Consider the following 19,339-nt stretch of genomic DNA (forward strand, 5'->3'; position numbering starts at 1 on the left):
ATAACACACACTGTGATTGTATCCCAACCTGAAATGATAAAACAGCTCTCAGACTGAGCTTAGCCGTTGCTGTCCCTGACAATGGAAGGCAAGTTAGGAAAAAAAAAAAAAGAAAGAAAGAAATCAAGGATACTTAATCATTGTGTGTACGCATAACATGTCTTCAGGGCCCATATTGCTCTGTAGATCCCACCCAGATTTTACGAAATTGTGAGAATAAGATAACAGAGTTAAGTGAGAGTTGGTTGATCATGAGAATGTCAATGCAAGAAGGAAGAGAAAATACTAGCTGAATGCTGGGAACACTCCAGTTCCCTAACACATAAAATTCACAGGAGTTTTTATTGTTTTCATGACTACACTTTAAACCCCCTTTGTGATAATCAAATGAGAGTGATGAGATCTCTGATACTAGAAAGGAGCAAGGAAAATAAACCTCGAAATCAGAAGCTAGTACATTTCAAAAGAAAAAAGATCCAGGGGCTCCTGGGTGCCTCAGTCGGGTAAGCATCTAAATATTGATTTTGGCTCAGGTCATGATCTCACTGTTTGTAGGATCAAGCCCCACGTCAGACTCCACGCTAACAGCATGGAGCCTGGAGCCTGCTTGGGGTTCTTGCTCTCCCTCTCTCTCTGCCCCTCCCCAACTCGCGCAGTTGCACACTCTCTCTCTCTAAATAATAAACATGAAAACATTTAAAAAAAAAAAAAGAAAAGAAAAGAAAAACAGACCAATTGAAAGCAATCTCTATGTGTGTTCAACAAAACAGTAAGGATCTATCATTCTGTTGAGACTTTAACCCTTACATATATATCATAAACATGTTTATGAAAGGGCTGATTTGTCATTCTAGAGTCTTAACATGTTCATATGATTCAATCTATTGATAAACTGTGCCACTGAAAGCTTATCCTATATAAATAATTCCGAAGAAGGAAACATCTCCTATAATTCTGTGAATGACTTACCCGCTGTTCTGGGATCTCTCTCCTTCACTGGGCTGCTCCTATATCATTACCCTGCTTCTACCTTTACCACCCAGCCCAAAGTGTGTACATTACCCCAGAGTGCCATAAGACCAGGCTACAAAAGAACAGAACAGAATTGCAACTACAACTGGCTTGTCATTTGGCTGCTCGAGTCCCAATTCCTCTTCCTGGAATTCCTAATATGACTCATGGTACTGCTACAGGGTTCTTTCATCCTAGGCTCAGGCCTGATTTCTATTATGCAGAGTGTAGTAGATGTTTTTTAGAGCCCAGAGCCAATACAAGGAAGTTTCCTTCCCTTCTCTCCTTTTCCCTCCTTTCACCCTTCATCCCAGGCAAATCCTCCATGTCTACAAGTGCCAATCCTCTTTTCCTGGCTTAGTCTTTACAAGTTCCTTACATGTGATTGACATGGATTTACAATCCTTACAAGTGGTTGACAGTGGCTATGTCCATTCTTAGGGTAACCAACTGTCCTGGTTTGCCCAGAGCCATTGCAGTGTTAGCATTGAAAGTTCCCTGTACTGGGAAACCCCCTAATCCTCAGCTCATTGGGACAGATGGTCACCCTACTTCAGGAGAAGCATTATCTTACCTTCAAGGGGGTGGCTCCCCCAGGAGAGCCATAATACAATACATAGCCATAATACAAGCCAATACAAGCCATAATACAATAAGCAATAATCAACATAATAATGAATTATTAAGTCTTAACACTGATATGTAAGTATCAGTGATATATCCCAGTATGATCTTTACTCTGCCCACTTGGTTTAAGTCTCCCTCAATGTAAGGACATTCCTATAGGTTTGAGAATTTCAACTCCTGATCTCTTGTGATCTACTCTTCTGTCCAACTTGGCTTTTCCATAAGAGCCAGCAGTAGTTTACCGTCACACTGAATCCTAAATCCACCCTTGAAAAGAAACAGTTCTCTAGAGAAATTTATCTATAGAGATGCAACTCTGCCTGCAGAATAAATCATCTTTCTCATGGTTTCACAGAGCAGTTTAGCCTCAACTTATAAAATAGCTCCATTTTCAGGTGATGGTTTTAGATTTATATTTGCATACCCTTCAGGTGTTTTTCCCAAAATAAAAGTCTCCCATTTTTGAAGACTGAAAACTTCTTGTAGCCTTGAAATTAGTTTCTTTAGTTTTTCTCACTGAAATCAAGGTTTCAAAATAATGTTGTTATTTGGGTCAAATTTGAATGAGGGCTATAGCTTTAGATGCTTATGCCCCACAAGCCTTTCTAAGAAGGAAGCTTCTCTAAAACATGTATTCTGGGAATAGAATCTCAGTCCTGGATGACAGCAAAGGAAAGTCTATTTGTTGCTCCTCATCTGGCTTCAGGAATGTGGCAGAGACTGCTTATTTAGTTGACACTTAGTATCCTTTTGCTCTTGACTTTGAGAACTGCCCAGGATAAAGACTAATTCCCAATTAGGTGTGGCTATGTGACTAAATTCTGGCCAGTGGAATATAAGTGGAAATGTCCTGCGCTATTTTCAAGATATGTCCTTATGGCAGGAGACATGCCTTTCCTCTTTCAGCTTCCTGCTAGTTGGAATGTAGACATGATGGCTAGAATTTGAACAGCTGCCTTGGACCTGGGATAAAAGCCACTTATTGAAGATGTCAAAGGAACAAGATGGAAGCCTGGTTCCTGATACCAAATAGGCACACCTTACCCTAGGCTGTGTATCTCTGGGTTTCTTTTACATGATGGAGAAATACACTTCTACTTTGCTTCTTCACTCTTTTTGTTTAAGTGCAATAGGTCCTAATTGTAAATAAAAAGGTTACAATTATCTCTTTCCAAGAGCAGCAATGCCTATTACACAGAAAATGTTTGGAGGCAACATATACATCCAACAATGGGGAGCAAGGTCAGTATATCCTCTCAATGGAATATTGTGCAATTGTTAAAAATAACAACTCTTAAAGACTTAATAGGGAAATGATACAATGGGAAACAATAACACTTGTATCTCTGCTTAAACTTTAAAACATTATGCAGGCTATTTCTTAGGACTGCATGGGAGCATGAACAAATTAAAACTTGGTGGTTTTTTTTTTAAGTTTATTAATTTTGAGAGAGAGAGAGAGTGGGGGAGGGGTAGAAAGAGAGGGAGAGAGACAATCCCACACAAACTCTACACTATCAGCACAGAGCCTGATGAGGGGCTTGAACCCACAAACCACGAGGTCATGACCTGAACCCAAATCAAGAGTCAGATGCTCAACCAACTGAGCCACCTAGGCACCCCAAAACTTTGTGTTTTGGAAGTGGATTATTAAATTCTTTCTTTTTTAAGACTTTCATAAATGTTGCTATGTTTCCTTATTTTTAAGTCCCCTAAAACAGTAGTAGACAACAAAAGCCCAGTGTTTCATCCTCATATTATGGATGCTGATTCTATCCTGCATTATATATATGAGTTGTCCCTTGAACATTGTCATGGACTTAAAGGAGATTTTTAAAAATTATAATAAATTATAAATAAAGGTAATGTTGTAAGGATGTGACCTTTCACTTTGATTAGATTATAAGCTCTTTAAGGGCTTGGACTATCATTTCTTTTTTACGCCTTTACTCTCCCCTTAGGGGGGACTTACGGTAGCTGTATAATTGCTCACACTTGGTAATCCATATTTGGAGTGATCTATGTGATTTATTGAATTGTACCTAGGATGTACATATTAATTCACACTTGTGCTGAGAATATTAATTTGTCTACTACAAGACTTCAGAAAGGGACTATTGCTGTGATGATGAAAATTTAAACTTTTGCAGGTTCTGAACCCAAGGAAAATTTTGATCATCACGTAAGAAGCACACCCGTAGCTCCAGGCCTTTGAAAGAAAATTTTAAAAAGCATACGTGTATTTTTTTTTCCTGCCTTAAGTTCAGCCTACAAACCCCTGAATTTTTCCAACTTCTCTTTGCTGTGTTTTATGGGACCTAAAGTGGAACTTTAACAGCGTTGACTCACTTTGTTTCTCAGTCTGGATTCTCTCTCATTGTCTCTCTGTGCCTCTGTCATGTATATGTATGTTTATTTTTATGTACCTCACTGTCCGTGAGGGAACTAAGAGTCACGCTTGCTCAGTTGGGATAATGTTGGGAGTCCATAACTTAGTTGCTGAACTGGTAAGTGTCATTGTGCTATGCCTTGATCTCCAACACTCAAGAAAAACTCCGGTGCTCTAAACAACTTCGCTGGCAAGCAACACAGAAAATGGCAGAAGCACCGGCTACTTTACTCCGCCGCTTGTGATCTGGGTTTGTTTATTCATGCCTTGGCCAGGAGTCGGACCTAGGGTTGGAGCGGAGCAGTTTTTCGGCGCTCGACTGCATCTCCTTGAACGATTGGCTGGGCGCTCATCCTATGATGTCTGGGCCGTTCGTGTATTCGGTGATCTTTTGCGCCGTCTTCTTGCTTGATGTCTCCTGAGCGGTGGCGGCGCCGGGTCGAAGGCTGACTTATCCGCGAGGCCCCGCGCTCAGGCTGCTTTCTTCCGCTGGTCGGTAGAGCGGACCCCTTGCTTCCTTCCTGCCTCTTCTTCTTGTCGGTGGTTGGGTCCCGTCGCTGGGCTGCAGACGGAGCCTCCGCCCGCCTTGCAGGTAGGCCCGGGAGGAGCCTGGGAGGCCCGGCCCGGCATCCTTCCGCTGGCGGGTTGAGAAGACCTTGGCGCCGGCGGGTGGGCGGGCGGCTTGGCCGCGGAGACACGGCCGGAGGAGGAGCTACCCGGCTGCGTTCGGGGGCGCGGTCGGAGAGGCGGCAGGGCGCGGAGGGAGAGGCCGGAAGGAGGGAGAGATGCTGGGGCTGCTTTACGCGGTTAGGTAGGGAGGGGATGTTGGGTCTAGGGCGGGTGTTGGCACCCTCAGTGTGGGGGGAAATCGCCTTCCAGGAACGGATAGAGCTTTGCGCGCTTGCCCCTCCTCGGTCTCCCCTCCCGCCTCCCCGCCCCCAAGGCCCCGGGTGTCATGACTCAATTGCGCTGGGGACCTCCTCGGAGTCCGACCTTGGAAGGGACCCTCGAGTAGGTGGAAACAAGTGGAACACGGCCCCCTGGCTGCTCTGAGCGAAGTGTCATGTTCTTGCGTTTTGGGGATAGGGAAACTGAGGCAGGGTTCTGGGACTTGACTTTTCCCCACGTCCCAAATAGGTCTTTAAACGTACTATGAGTCGTTTTTTGGTCATTTGCAGGTTCGGGTTTTTTTTCCCCCCTCCCTCTCTATTTACCAGTCACTTTATGTACACAGCGATTTGTCGTTTGTGATCTCTCCTACCTGGGAATACAGATTCTGTCACTGGTGACTTCAGAAGTAAAGGGACCATGCTGGTTTTGTTTGTCAAAGTCTGTATCATTTTAGTGAGAAAAGCAATGGCAATTCTGTTTCTTGGATAGAAAATTTTGTTTGCTGACCAGTTTGCTTTCTGGTTGATACTTATTTCTCCCCCCCCCCCCCCCCAGCTTGTTCTCAATGGAAATCTTCCAACTATGTTGTTAAGTGGTTAATGTCCAAGGTTGGAGGATTGGTGAAGATTTTCAAATCAGGTATTTGTCCTGAAGAGTTTGCTTTCTAGGAAGAATCCAAAGGAAACCCAAGGAGTCGTTTCCAGAACAATTTTATCATATTCGATTAGTGGTTTAGTTGTGCGTATACTAAACAGCCATTGTGTAGGATTCATTCAAATATTGAAATATTTAAATTTAAAGTTAAAATTCTGGCATCTCCATTATGTTTTCCTTTCTCTCTCAACTTAGAAACTTTGGGGACTAAGCGTTCTTACTCATTTTATTTTCATTGGATTCAGTGTCACGATCCTAATTTGTGTAGCTTCTTTGTTGAAAAAAAATATTCAGGCTTTAGGTTGAATAAGTATTTCCATAGTATGTAAAATCAGTAGGACAGTGGTTTTAAAGAGAGAACAGATTAAATTTCTAGTCCTTGGGTGGAAACTATACAAGTATGTGTTTTGTTTTGTTTTGTTTTTAACAATTTTAGAATTCTAATATGAGTTGTGGAAAGGTTATTGTTCCTCTAATGTTTTTGATTTTGAGGTCAGCAATATCTAAGCGTGGGGTCCTTGGTCATCAATGATTTCCTAGTTACCAGGACCTCAGAACTTCCAGAAAGGGATTAAAGAAGAGCCACCAGACTGGAAAACCTAGATTGGGAAGTTAGGCTAAGAATGTGTGCTCTCTGAAAAAGTTTTTATGGTAGAAGAGAACGTATATCAGCATTTAGTGAAGGAAGTGACGTTATCTCCTGGGAATTGATTCTGCATAGAATTTGTAGTTAATGTAGTATCTCAGTGACTCCTAACGAATGCTAAATAAAGATGGAGTTTGCTAGGAGTGTCACAAAAAATGTTAGCAACATTTTGTTACGTTTCTATAGGAAATAATTAGCAGAGGTTTAAGTTGAATTGAGGAAGACAAGAAATTTGGTTGTGGTGCTGGTGGTGAGGTTATAGGGATAGAGCTTATTGGCTTCTACCCTGCTTTGTGATAGAAATTCACTCCACAATTTACCTTTCTTGGTTAAATCTTGCGCTGTTCTGTCAGTGTCAGATCAGGCTCTCTTCTGGCATTTCCTTTCAGAAATTTATGAGTTCAGAATGTGACTTAATTGTTCTATCTTCTCTTTTCGTGAGAAAGTTCTTGAGGATTATTAAAGATGTGAACTTCTTTGAATATCTTCTATAGCTTGTCCTGGAAGGAGTTATATTCTACCTTGGAAAAGATTAATTATATGTATCACTTGAAAACTACTGGTTATTTTTATTAACTGTAATAATTTGGTTTTATATTGTATAATTTTCAAATTATCTTCAATACACGTTAGGAAGCTTATGAAACTTTATTCTTTTTCTTTTTCTTTTTTTTGTAAGTAAGCTCCACATCCAGTGTGGGGCTTGAACTCACAGTCCTGAGATCAAGAATCGCATGCTCTTCCAGCTAAGCAAGCCAGACTTTTGTTCTTTTGATCATGCTTCTTTCTGCTTCTTATTAATACTGAGTCCATACATTTATGATCTTCAAGGATCTTCATGAATGTTGACAATGTATCTCACTATTCCCATTTATCCTGCTCTGAAAGCAGTTTGAGAAAAAGTTTTGTTGTTAGCACACTGAAGTCTCTTTTTTTAAAGATACATCTCAGCCTTGATAGAGTTATTTTGGAATGGGATGCAGATCTTTTTGCCCAGTGGTTTGGTTTACCAAAAAAACCCCCAAACCAACAAACAGAACAAAATAAACACCCCCCCCCCCCCGGCCCCCAAAACTCCTTAAGTTCCTTTAATCATAGTCATTCTTGTTTCCTTCTCCAATTGTTCCTCATAAACCCAGAGAGAACTTTCTGTTTCTTGTCATAATTTCTGTTTGTACAGAAGTACTATGGTACAACTTGTCCTGTGGCTTGGGGGTGATTTATATTTTATATTTTCAAGCCCCTTCTCCCCCCACCCCAAAGTTAATTAGATCTATCTTTCCCCCTTTTTGCAAAGCTAAAATTAGTTACTGATAGATAAAAATTTTGTGATCAGTTATTGTCAGAATGTATTTATGTGCCCAGTAGTATGTGGCAGTCTGCCAAAATGATGTAGTGTGAAGAAAACAGATTAAGGAATCAGGAGACCTGGATTTAAGTCCTAGGCTTATATACTTCATAGCTGAGAAATCCTTTACAAATTATTTAAGGAGACTGTAGGGAAGGTTGCTCCCCTTTACTGGGCATTTACTATGTCATGTTCTTCACAGGCATTATCTCATTTAATACAACAGTCCTTTAAGGTAGATATTATTTTCCCAGTGGATACTGAACTCAGAGTACGTAATTTGACCAAGATCACACAGCAAGAATGTAGCAGAGTTGGGATTTAAAAACAAGGCTTTGAATACTTTTATGAACCTGTGTTTAGAGAATGGGAAAGATAATACTTTTATCATAATATTTCTATTGAGAAAAAAGTATGTGAAACTGCTTTAAAACGATAAAGTGCTCTTTAGATATTAACTGCTATGCTATCTTACAGCAATGGTGAGCAGTCATCTAAGTTCTTGGGACAACTTGTTTCTTTCAAGGCAACATTATGCCTGACAGTCATGGAGGATAGAGGTGACAAACATTAAACCAGCATTGGAGGAGCTTAACTAATATGTGTGTGGAAAGGAGTGAATGCCTGGAAGTGCCAGTGAAAGAGAAGTTTTAAGTGCTGTATGTGTAGATGGGGTGAGGCTGAGAATATTTACCCCCTGTCTTCCAGTTAGTCCTGCCTGTGTGTCTATAGATTAATGTAGTATCTTTTCCATTTTGTTCTCTGTCTTTTCTTAGGGTTGATAATTTCCACTTCTCCACCTAAACTTTTTCCTTTCCTTATTGACTATTGTTCTTGTGCTGTGTTGTTTCCTAAGGTACATGTATCCCTATCAGACCTTTTGGAACTATTTCTTTTCTTTTTTTCTTTTTTAAATTTATTTTGAGAGTGATAGAGAGCAAACAGGGGAGGGACAGAAAGAGAGGGAAACAGAATCCTAAGCAGGCTTCAGGGCTTCGGCACAGAGCCCGATGCAGGGCTTAAACTCACGAACCATGATATCATGACCTGAGCTGAGATCAAGAGTTGGATGCTTAACCAACTGAGCCACCCGGGTGCCCCTCTTCTTCTTCTTCTTCTTCTTCTTTTTTTTTTTTTAAGTTTGTTTGTTTATTTACCTTGAGAGAGAGGGAGAGAGCATGGGGGAGAGGCAGAGAGAGAGGGAGAGAGAGAAAACCCCAAGCAGGCTCCACACCATCAGTGCAGAGCACAAAGGAGGTTTGATCTTACAAACCATGAGATCATGACCAGAGCCCAAATCAAGAGTCGGATGCTCAACCAACTGAGCCACCCAGGTACTCCAAGTTTGTTTATTTATTTTGAGAGACAGAGAGCAGCCATGTGAGTGGGGGAGGGGCAGAGAGAAAGAGAGAGAGAGAGAGAGAGAGAGAGGGGGGAGAGGAGAGGAGAGGAGAGAGAATCCCAAGCAGGCTCCATGCTGTCCGCACAGAGCCCCATGTGGGGCTTGATCTCCCGAACCATGAGATCATGACCTGAGCTGAAATCAAGATTCTGATGCTTAACCAATGGAGCCGTCCAGTCTCTCCTATTCTTTTTTTTTTTTTAAGTATATTTATTTTGAGAGAGACTGTGTGCGCGCAAGAACTGTTGAGTGCATGCATGCATATGTGAGAGCAGGGGAGGGGCAGAGAGAGAGGGAGAGAGAGAATTCCAGTTTCTGCACTGTCAGCACAGAGCCCCACATGGGGCTCTATCTCATGAACTGTGAGATCATGCCCTAAACCGAAATCAAGAGTTGATGCTTAACTGCCTGAGCCACCCAGGTGCCCTGGAACTATTTCTTGATTGTGACTCTGTGTTTCAACCCTTTCCTTTTCAGACTTTTGTTCATCTAGCAAATATTTATTGAATGCTCATTAGATGGTGGTATACAAAAGTAGACATGAATATTCTTACTCTTAATGGAGTTTATTCCAGTGGGGAGCAGAGTTGACCAGGAATCTGATGGATATTGAAATTTAGGCTGTGCTCTGAAAGAAACAAGAGCTGACAGCAAGATGAAGAAGTGAGGAGGGCGCTGGGTGTTCATGGGGAGAGTGGAGTCTTCAGTCATGGCATCTTTAATCCCATTAAAAAGTTGCAATCACAACATATCATGATTCAGTAAATTAAGGTTCTCTTTCTGCCATCACAGTGGAAGTCTTCATTTAAAATTGCTACATGTGGGGTGCCTGAGTGGCTCAGTCTATTAAGTGTTTGATTTCAGCTCAGGTCACGATCTCACACTTTGTGAGTTCGAGCCCTTCACCGGGCTGCACTGACAGTGCAGAGCCTGCTTGGGATTCTCTCTCTCTCCCTCTCTTTTTGCCCTTCCTCCACATGCATGCTCTCATGCCTCTCTCTCTCTCTCTCTCTCAAAATAAATTAAAAAAAAAAGATAAAATTGCTGTATGTAATATTTGTTAGTGTATGGTGACACTGGATTTGGCATAATAAAGGATCACTATGACTTAGAAATGTCCAGCATGCTTGGCTAATGAGTTTAATTTTTACTTCTAATGTGACCTGAATTTAAGTAGTTTTCATTTGTTAATTTTTTCTAAAATAATTATTCTTTGGAATTTGAGTTCAGTGAATTTAAACACTGGATACATGACTTCAGATTTATTTGTAGCAGAGACTAAGCTGAAGTACTTAGCCTTATATAAGGGGAAAGCTTTAGAAGGATTATAGTGAAATTGAGAGAGGGAAAATGTAGGCTGCTGCTGCTGAGTATGTGTATATGATAATATGTACTTATAATCTTGTTTAGTACCTTTCTTTCAAGATATTAAAAGTGTTTTGTAGCATTTTTTTACTGCTGCTTATTGGAATCATATGTCTGTCTGTCGAATTAACTGAGGCAAATTTCACATTTCATTATTTCATCATTTGTTTATTTCTGCTTCCCAGGATAGAACGTGTAGTTTCCCATGAGTTAACATTGTTTTGTTTTAGGTGTACATGCTTATGATATAATGAAACATTTGAAATTTTGCTGGGTTGCAGAGGATTAATATGCCTGTTTGACTTGGGGAGAGATTTGGAGTATTTCACCCTAGCTGACCAGTGAAAACAGGATAGAAAAATATGTCTTCCCAGACTCTTGAATAACAGCCTAGTGGCACTGATTCTTGGAGCCAGGCAGTCTGAGTCCAAATCTCAGGACCACTATTTACTAACTGCAACTTAACGTAAATACTTAACGTCTCTGTGCCTTTCTTCATGTGTAGAATACCATACGATTGTGAGAAATGAATGAGAGAATATATGTAAAGCATTTAGAACAGCAGATAGTGCTATATGTGCCACCTGTTATTGTTTTCAATATTATTATTATAACACCTTAAAGATTGTATGTTCCCCAAAAGGACAACAAACAGTAGTGATGCTTAGATTGAAGTTCAGTGTCTTCTGAGAAAACTTAAACAGCAAACAGGAAGTTCAAGCAGTGTATTTGTTTCTCCTTTTCCTCAGTGTGTTTCAAGTTAAAGTGAGAGGGTATGTCTTTACTGGGAGAGAGAAACCTAGAAAGCAGCAGTGTCTGAAAGAATTCCAAGTAGAAGAGACATGACGGAATTTTGAGGATTCTGTAATATGTATGGTAAAACAGGCCAGAGCTATTTTAGGAACAGAAAAACATTTCTTTGCCAAACAGGTAGAAAATTTTAGCATCTGAATTTTACCATGTATTTGAACTGTGATTAGTACTTGAACGATTTGGAAGAAGTTGTCTAAAGGCATGGAAGAGAATGATATTTAGGGAAAAGTCAAAGTTACCAAATCAACTTGGGTAAACTTCTGGAAGAGTGAACTTGTATTTCATATAGTGGTACAGAAATGCAGTAGAGTTAGTTTTTTATTCCTCTTGTCCCTTTATGCCATCATAAATTGTGGGTACTTCAGTCTTTACCTTAACTATCCGTTTTTGTTTTCCTCTCTGAAGTCTGTGTAAAATTCCTGTGCTGTCATTTAAAAAACCTATTTAATGAAGATAGTGGAGTCTTGTTTTTTTTTAATTAATTAACCCATCCATTCATTCAGTAAATGTTGTCTACCACTGTGGTAGGTGTTATGAATACCATAATAAGAGCTGATCAGAACCGTGCTTATTGAAGTGCTTTGTGCCAGGTACTGTACCAAGTGCTTTGTGTCATTAATTCTTTTCATTCTTACAGTTTTGTGGTGTAGGTACTTTTGTTTTCCTCATTTCGTAGATGTGGAAATTGTGGCACAGAGAGAGGTTAAGCAGTTTGCCCAGGGTCTTAGAGCCTAGTTAGTGGCAGCACCAGGATTTGAATCCAAGCAGTCTGGCTCCATAGTCTCCTGCTCTTAATCCCTAAATTATACTGATTCTAAACTACTTTAAACAATTCTAAACTCTCTAAACTACTACCACTGTACTAAGACTAGAGTGACAAAAATAGACTCTGTCCATGCTCTTCTAGAGATTGTTGTCCATAGGGGAGAGAGATGGTAAACAAAAAATACACTAATAAATGTGTAATTGCAAAGTGTATCAAGTCCTATGATGGAGAAGTAAAAAAGAGATTATAGTAGGGGACCCTGAATTATATTGGAGCCTTGGGAAAAGTTTCCTGAAGATGTGATATTTAAGCAGAGATTAGAAGGCTGAAAGGGAAAGGCAAAGGGAATAGCATGTATGAAAGCCTTGGGGTAGGAAGGAACGTGGCACAGTTTGAGAAGCTGGAAGAAGATTGGTGTGGCTGGAGTACAGTGAGCAGTGGGGGAGGAAGGAGCGGGGCACAGGAAGAGGATAGAGACGTAGGCAGGGTTGTGTTAAGGATTTTGGACTTTTTTCCTAAATATAACTGGAAGTGTTGGAAGGTTTTAAGTATGAGTGTTGTGACCCTAATATATGATTTTAAAAGGTTGCTCCAGCTACATTGTGGAAACTTTTGGAAATTTGTGGGAAAAATTTTGGAATTTGGAAAATTTGAAAGAGAAGTGGGGGAAGTATGATAGTTAAAGATGTCTTTTTGTGGTCCAGGCAAAAGATGACCATATCATGGCTTGGACTAGGCTGTAGGCAATGGAGATGGGAGGAAGTAGAAAAATTGAATAGATACATTTTTTTTTCCAATAGATATTTTAGAATTAGGACAGGCAAGACTTAATGATGGATTGAATATGTGGGAGGAGGGAAAAGTCAAGTATGATTCTCAGATTTCTGGCATGAGCATCTGGATAGATGAAGTTGCCATTTCTGAGATGGAAACATTTGAGGAGGAGCAGATTTTGACTCGAGTTGGGGAGCAGGAGGAAGACCTCAACTTAAGCCCTGCTGAGTGTGAGCTTTCTGTTAAAAACATGTGGAGACATCCCGCAAGGAGCCTTTGAGTGCTGCTGGCAGGGGTGCTGGCAGTAAATCTGATGCTCTTGGTAGAGAGGTGGTATTTACAGTCAAGGAACATGGTAAGATTACCTAGAGAGAATGTGTGTATAGACTAGCAGGAGAGTGTTCCCAGTCAAGATCCAAAGAATTTGAGGAAACCTCAGAAATCCACTGAAGTGGATTTAAAAAGTGAGACGGGAGGAAGTGGAGATGGTCTGTATATTTGGGTAATTAGCATGTCTGTCTTCCCAGAAGAAGTAATACTTTAAGAAGAAGTAATATAATAAGGTCCATGAAGATAGGAATGATACCTTTTTATTTTCTTCTTGGTGGCCTAGCCTTGGTGTCTTGCCAGGAGGTTGGATTAAAGGAGAAAGAGGTTTAAAAAAAGCCGGGGGGTGGGGGGGTGGAGAAGAGGTCAAGGAATGAGGGTAACTGCAGAATGGAAAGAGTAGTGATTCTCATGATTTGTATATGTGGCCGTGGAATTTAAGGGTTTATGTACTTTTTAGTTTTGCTGTCATTAGCTTCTCTTTTCAATTCCCTACTTAATGTGTCTTTGTATTTTGGCTTTTAAAATTTATTCCTTACTTTTATTTTTTCATATTGCTTTCCTGTGGTCATTGTTGCTATAGTCAATTTGCTCATGTGCTTGGTTATTTACTTTATCTTAAAAAAATTTTTTTTTAAATGTGTTTATTTTTGAGACAGAGAGAGACAGAGCATGAGCAGGGGAGGGGCAGAGAGAGAGAGGGAGACACAGAATCTGAAGCAGGCTCCAGGCTCTGAGCTGTCAGCACAGAGCCAGACATGGGGCTTGAACTCCCAGACTGTGAGATCATGACCTGAGCTGAAGTCGGCCGCTTAACCAACTGAGCCACCCAGGCGCCCCTACTTTATCTCTTTATTCAGTCACTTATTTATTGGTTCTTACTGCCATATAGAGTACGTATAAATATGACTCTAGACTTTATTTTGGTTTCTGTTTTGTTTCCCATTTACATATTCTTTGCTTAGAGTCTAATAGGCCATAATGAGATAATATTAAACGTTTTGGCTACCAGTCTACCTAGAATTTTATATGATGACTTCTCTGGGAAGGGCTAAGCATTTTATGGATATTGTCCCCACTAGTTCTTCTAGCCTTCCCCTCCCCCTTTTTTTTTATTCAGGTGAAATTCATACAATGCAAAATTAACCATTAATTAATTAAAATTTTTTTCTTAATATTTTTTTTATTTTTGAGAGAGAGAGACAGAGCACAAGCAGGGAAGGGGCAGAGGGAGAGAAGGAGACACAGAATCTGAAGCAGGCTCCAGGCTCTGAGCTGTCAGCACAGAGCCCAATGTGGGACTTGAACTCACAAACCACTAGGTCGTGACCTGAGCAGAAGTCAGATGCCTAACCACTGAGCCACCCAGGCACCCCTTGTTTATTTATTTATTTTTTAAAGTTTTTATTTATTTATTTTGAGAGAGAGCATGAGCAGGGGAGGGGCAGAGAGAGAGGATCCCAAGCAGGCGCCGCACTATCAGTGTAGAGCCTGATGTGGGGCTGGAACTCATGAACCGTGAGATCAAGACCTGAACCAAAATTAAGAGTCCCACGCTTAGAGGTGCCTAGGTGGCTCAGTTGGTGAAGCGTCCAGCTCTTGGTTTCAGCTCAGGTCCTGATCTTGTGGTTGGTGAGTTCAAGCCCCTCATCGGGTTCTGTGCTGATGGTGCGGAGCCTGCTTGGGATTCTCTGTTTCCCTTTATCTCTGCCCCTCACTTACTCTCTGTCTCTGTCTCTCTCAAAATAAACTTAAAAAAAAAAAAATGGACACTTAACCAACTGAGCCACCCAGGTGCTATTTATTTACTTTTTTTTTTTTTTTTAAGTAGGCTCCATGCCCAATGTGGGGCTTGAATTTATGACCCTGAGATCAAGAGTTGCAAGCTATACTGACTGGGCCAGCCAGGCGTCCCTTAAAAGATTTTATTTTTAGGAGTTCCTGGGTGGCTCAGTCTGTTAAGCTTGGGACTTTGGCTCAGGTCATGATCTCACTGGTCCAGAGTTAAAGCCCCATGTCGGGCTCTGTGCTGACAGCTCGGAGCGTGGAGCCTGTTTCAGAATCTGTGTCTTCCCCTCTCTCTGCCCCTCCCCCACTCATGCTCTGTCTCTTTCTCTCAAAAATAAACATTAAAAAAAGTTTTTAAAAAATTTTATTTTTAAGTAATTCTGCAAACCCAATGTGGGGTTTGAATGTACAACTCTGAGATCAAGAGTCACATGGTCTGCTGACTGAGCCAGCCAGGTGCCCCAGAATTAACCATTTTAAAGTGAACAGTTCAGTGGTGTTTAATACATTCATAATGTTTTGCAACCACCACCCTCTATTTAGTTCCAAAACATTTCGATTACTCCAAAGTAAAACAGTTTCTCTTCATTTCCCTCCTTCCACCAGCCCCTGGAAATCAGCAGTCTGCATTCTGTATCTATAGGTTGATATATTCTGAATTTCTTATAAAAGAGGAATCATAACAATATGTAACCTATTGTATATATTGTATTGTATTGTATTGTATTGTATTGTATATATATTGTATATATCATAATTTGTTCCTTTACCCATTGAAGAACATTTGGACTGCTCCCACTTTTTGGAAATCCTGAATAACGCTGCTGTAAACATGCATGTACGTGTCCTTGTTTTCAGTTGTTTTGGGTATCTACCTAGGCGTGTAATTAATTGTAAGGCTATCTGGTAATGTATTATTGTCATGATTCTTCCTAACCCATAGAGATCAAGCCAACATCTGCAGCTTCCTCAGAGTGAGTGATTTGAGAGTTGTTGGCTGGGCTTAGATTGGGATTGAGAATCTCTTGCCTTTATATTTAGTTTTTTGAGGAACTGAGTTCTCCCAACATACTGGTTTTATCATTTGCATTTTACTGATGGGGTAATTGAGGTACAGCATCTGCTTGGTTTTAACTTCCTATCATCTTCAGAGCAAGTCAGTGATGGAACTGGGAATTTAAGACTCTTAATCATGTTCTTTGTCTAAGATGACCCATTTAAAGCCATGTTGCATTTACATGAAGCTGTTTAAAATGGGCTTCCTATATTTTATAATCTCTTGAAGGGATATTGTTCAGGTGGTATTAAGCAGATGTTCTTTTCCCACAGAAGACAAGAGGGAATGTGTTTTAATTGCAGCAGAAGGGATATAGATTACAAATTAGAAAGAACTTCCTGACAACAAGATACTGGGATATTACTGAGGAAGGTTGTGAAATACGTTCTTCAAAGACTCAGTAACTGTCTTTGTAGGATGACTCAAGCATGGGCTTGTTAAGAAATGAAGGAGATGAGAAAGATGACTTCTGAGGTCCCTGGTAACCAAACCCCAGGTAGTTAATCAAAACAGTATCTCTGGCATTGTAATGAGTATATTTTCATTTTCTTTATGAAGAAATAATCAGTGGAGACTAGGTAAATTGCTGAAGGTCTCCTAGTAAAATGGAAGATTAGCATTCTGAATCTTCTTGGCTCCCATGTTCAACGCTCAGGGATGTGTTCTTTATCGTAAAGGAGTCTTTTCATGGCTATGTGATGTATTATTGTTGTGATTCTTCCTAAACCATAGGAATCAAAGCCAACATATGCAGCTTCCATAGTGTGTGTGATTTGAGAGTTGTTGGCTGGGTTTAGATTAGGACTGAGAATCTTTTCCTGTAAAAATTGTTTTGGTCTCCTGTTACACATGTAGAAATAGGAACACATTATCAATAACAGACTAAGGTAATAGATTCTTAATGACTGTTTAGAAGGGCCAGATTAAAATTGCTTAAGGAAGGTGCACATGACAGATGTATTTTTGTTTTGTAGTGCTTGGAAAAATAGAAGCCCAGAAGATGGGCAAATGAATGAACATTGGTTCATGCTGTAGAACATAAATATAAAAATACTCATTAAATGTAGTATTAAATTGCCAGTTTATTTACTATTATTTTTTTAATGTTTATTTACTTTTTGAGAGACAGAGCTTGAGTGGGGGAAGGGCAGAGAGAGAGAGAGGGAGACACAGAATCCAAAGCAGTCTCCAGGCTTTGAGCTGTCAGCACAGAACCCGAGGTGTGGCTCGAACTCACGAGTCGTGAGATTATGACCTGAGCTGAAGTCGGATGCTTGACTGCCTGAGCCACCTAGGCGCCCCAAAATTGCCAGTTTAAATGCTCAGCTCAGGAAATGCCAAAGTTAAATTACTGAGAACATTAACACATTCACCTGACACTTTAGGGTGTACATTAAAGAATCTCATAATAAGTGTTTATTAGTAAAAAACACCTTTTGAGGTTCATGGGTCATTGGGAAGCTAAGCTGGGAGGGGGTATTATCATTGGTAGGTTGCTTTAATGGAGGATTTATTATGTCTCTTTCAGTTGAGCTGTGGGAGCATTTACTTGTTCACTTCTCTGCTACTACAGATATCATCAAATATACTTATTGAGCTTTCTTGAATTGGCAACAACTGTTACCTCTGCAGGATAAAAGAGAGGGGAGCCAACTTTTGAATACTTAACATGTACTGGGAATTTTATATTTGTTCCTCCACGTAATATTCATAACAACTCAATGAAGCTCTATAAAATGGATGGTAGTATCTCTATTTTAAAGGACAGGAGGGGCGCCTGGGTGGCTCAGTCGGTTGAGCGTCCGACTTCGGCTCAGGTCATGATCTCACGGTCCGTGGGTTCGAGTCCCGCGTCGGGCTCTGTGCTGACAGCTCGGAGCCTGGAGCCTGCTTTGGATTCTGTGTCCCCCTCCCCTCAGCTCCTCCCCTGCTCATGCTCTGTCTCTCTCTCTCTCTCTCTCTCTCTCAAAAATAAATAAACATTCAAAAAAATTTAAAAGAAATAAAGGACAGGAAAAGTGAAACATTTTCTTGCCAAAGGTTATACAGATGGTGAATGGCAAACCTGAGATAGAGAAGTTAGAGTCTTTAAGTTAATGTTATTCTTTTCTTTTTTATACTATCACTTCTCTTCCTCCCTCCCTTCCTCCCTCCCTCCCTTCCTTCCTTTCCATGCCCATTGTGGTCTTATGACCCTGAGACTAAGGGTTGCATGCTGTACTAACTGAGCCAGCCAGGTGCCCAGAGTTAAGTGTGTTCTTTGGAGGTGCCTATGGGGTGGCGTGAGAGTCAGGAAGAGTTTGATTCTCCCACTCTGCTTAAACCAGAGCAGCTCACTTTGATCTCTTTTATATGTTAGTGTTTTCACATAAGATTTCATCTGGAAAAAGGGTTCTACTTCTTAAAGAAAAGAAAGCAACCTGGAAGGCCACTGAGGAATCACGAAAGAAAATTAGTTAAAAAAACGTGAAGATTGAAAAGTGGCTAAATTACATAACTGCCAGTCGGGAAATTATGTCAAAATTTTTAGTGACTTGATGTCCCAGCCACATATGCAGTGCAATTATTCTGTCCTAGGGAGTGTGGGGTAGTGGGAAAAGAGCAGATACTCTGGAGTTGGAATTAGCCCCTGGGGTGGCTGTGGAGTTTGGGAATATTTCTATAAACCTAGTGTGTGCAAACACCTCTTTCAAGAGTGGCTGTAAGGATCAGAAAGAACCTTCACCTTCAAGTTGCCTGGCTCATAGTGGATACCCCTAAAATACTAGCTGTTGCTGAGATGATGATGATGTTGTTGATGGCTTTTTTAATTTTTTAAGAATCTATTGACATCCCCCCCCCAATACCTGAAAAACTTCTTCCATACCAAGGATAGGCAGTCCTTTACCTCTATATGTACCTCATTATGGTGTTCAGCATGTTTGTTTTTGATAGTTTTTGAACTGTGCATGATTACTTATTCATGGATGCATCTAATTGTTGATGAAAGGAGAAAACCTGAACTTCATTAAGTTCATTTTCATTGAACTTAAAAGAAAGAAGCAGTAGTGAAAAGGAACCCCATACAATGACTTGAGAAACCTGGGCTTTTGTCTTAGAGCTACCCTTAGTGAATCTTGTAATGATGGACAGGTGAATTTAACTTTGTAAGATCTTATGTTCAAAATGATGTCTTCGTCACTTTAAATTCCGTACATCCATTGTTTGACCAGAAAGATTAAAGATACTTCATTTTCATTGCCAAAATTTTAAAAAATTGCATCATTACTTTTTGAGAAGGAGCTTTATGCCGACCTGAGTTGGCAGGCCTTCATTTGTACTTATTGAATGTGACCAAGGCAGTGTTTTATATGGAAGGATGTTGCATATCAGAGCAGAATTGAAATGAAGAGCAATTAATTGTAAGGAAGCTAATGTGAGAGATTATCATTTGCTTTTGGGTGGATAGCTGGATTCTTCAAACACATAGCACTTTGTACTT

The 19,339-nt window shown here is 40.4% G+C and overlaps 2 protein-coding genes across 10 annotated transcripts in view; one reads left to right on the top strand and one right to left on the bottom strand.

Annotated features, from left to right (window-relative positions):
- Nucleotides 1-4,311: 4,311 nt before the first annotated feature.
- LOC113603347 (sterile alpha motif domain-containing protein 1-like) lies at nucleotides 4,312-5,092 on the bottom strand. Its single transcript, XM_027072668.1, has 2 exons — nucleotides 5,021-5,092; nucleotides 4,312-4,878 (listed from the first exon to the last, which is right to left on the bottom strand). The coding sequence occupies exons 1-2, from the start codon at nucleotides 5,090-5,092 to the stop codon at nucleotides 4,312-4,314; spliced, it is 639 nt and encodes a 212-aa protein (XP_026928469.1).
- Nucleotides 4,399-19,339, top strand: part of AMBRA1 (autophagy and beclin 1 regulator 1) — a 175,838-nt gene continuing 160,897 nt past the window's right edge. For 3 of the 9 annotated variants that reach the window (XM_027072772.2, XM_027072774.2, XM_027072776.2), the window contains exon 1: nucleotides 4,402-4,619. The gene's annotated coding sequence lies outside the window, so the exon portion shown is untranslated. Of the gene's footprint in view, nucleotides 4,620-4,644; nucleotides 4,839-19,339 lie in introns of those variants that run through there. The other 6 variants (XM_027072777.2, XM_053203238.1, XM_027072778.2 and 3 more) reach the window with 4 other exon arrangements.

The sequence above is a fragment of the Acinonyx jubatus genome, chromosome D1 (assembly GCF_027475565.1).
Source record: "Acinonyx jubatus isolate Ajub_Pintada_27869175 chromosome D1, VMU_Ajub_asm_v1.0, whole genome shotgun sequence".
Lineage (NCBI taxonomy): Eukaryota > Metazoa > Chordata > Mammalia > Carnivora > Felidae > Acinonyx > Acinonyx jubatus.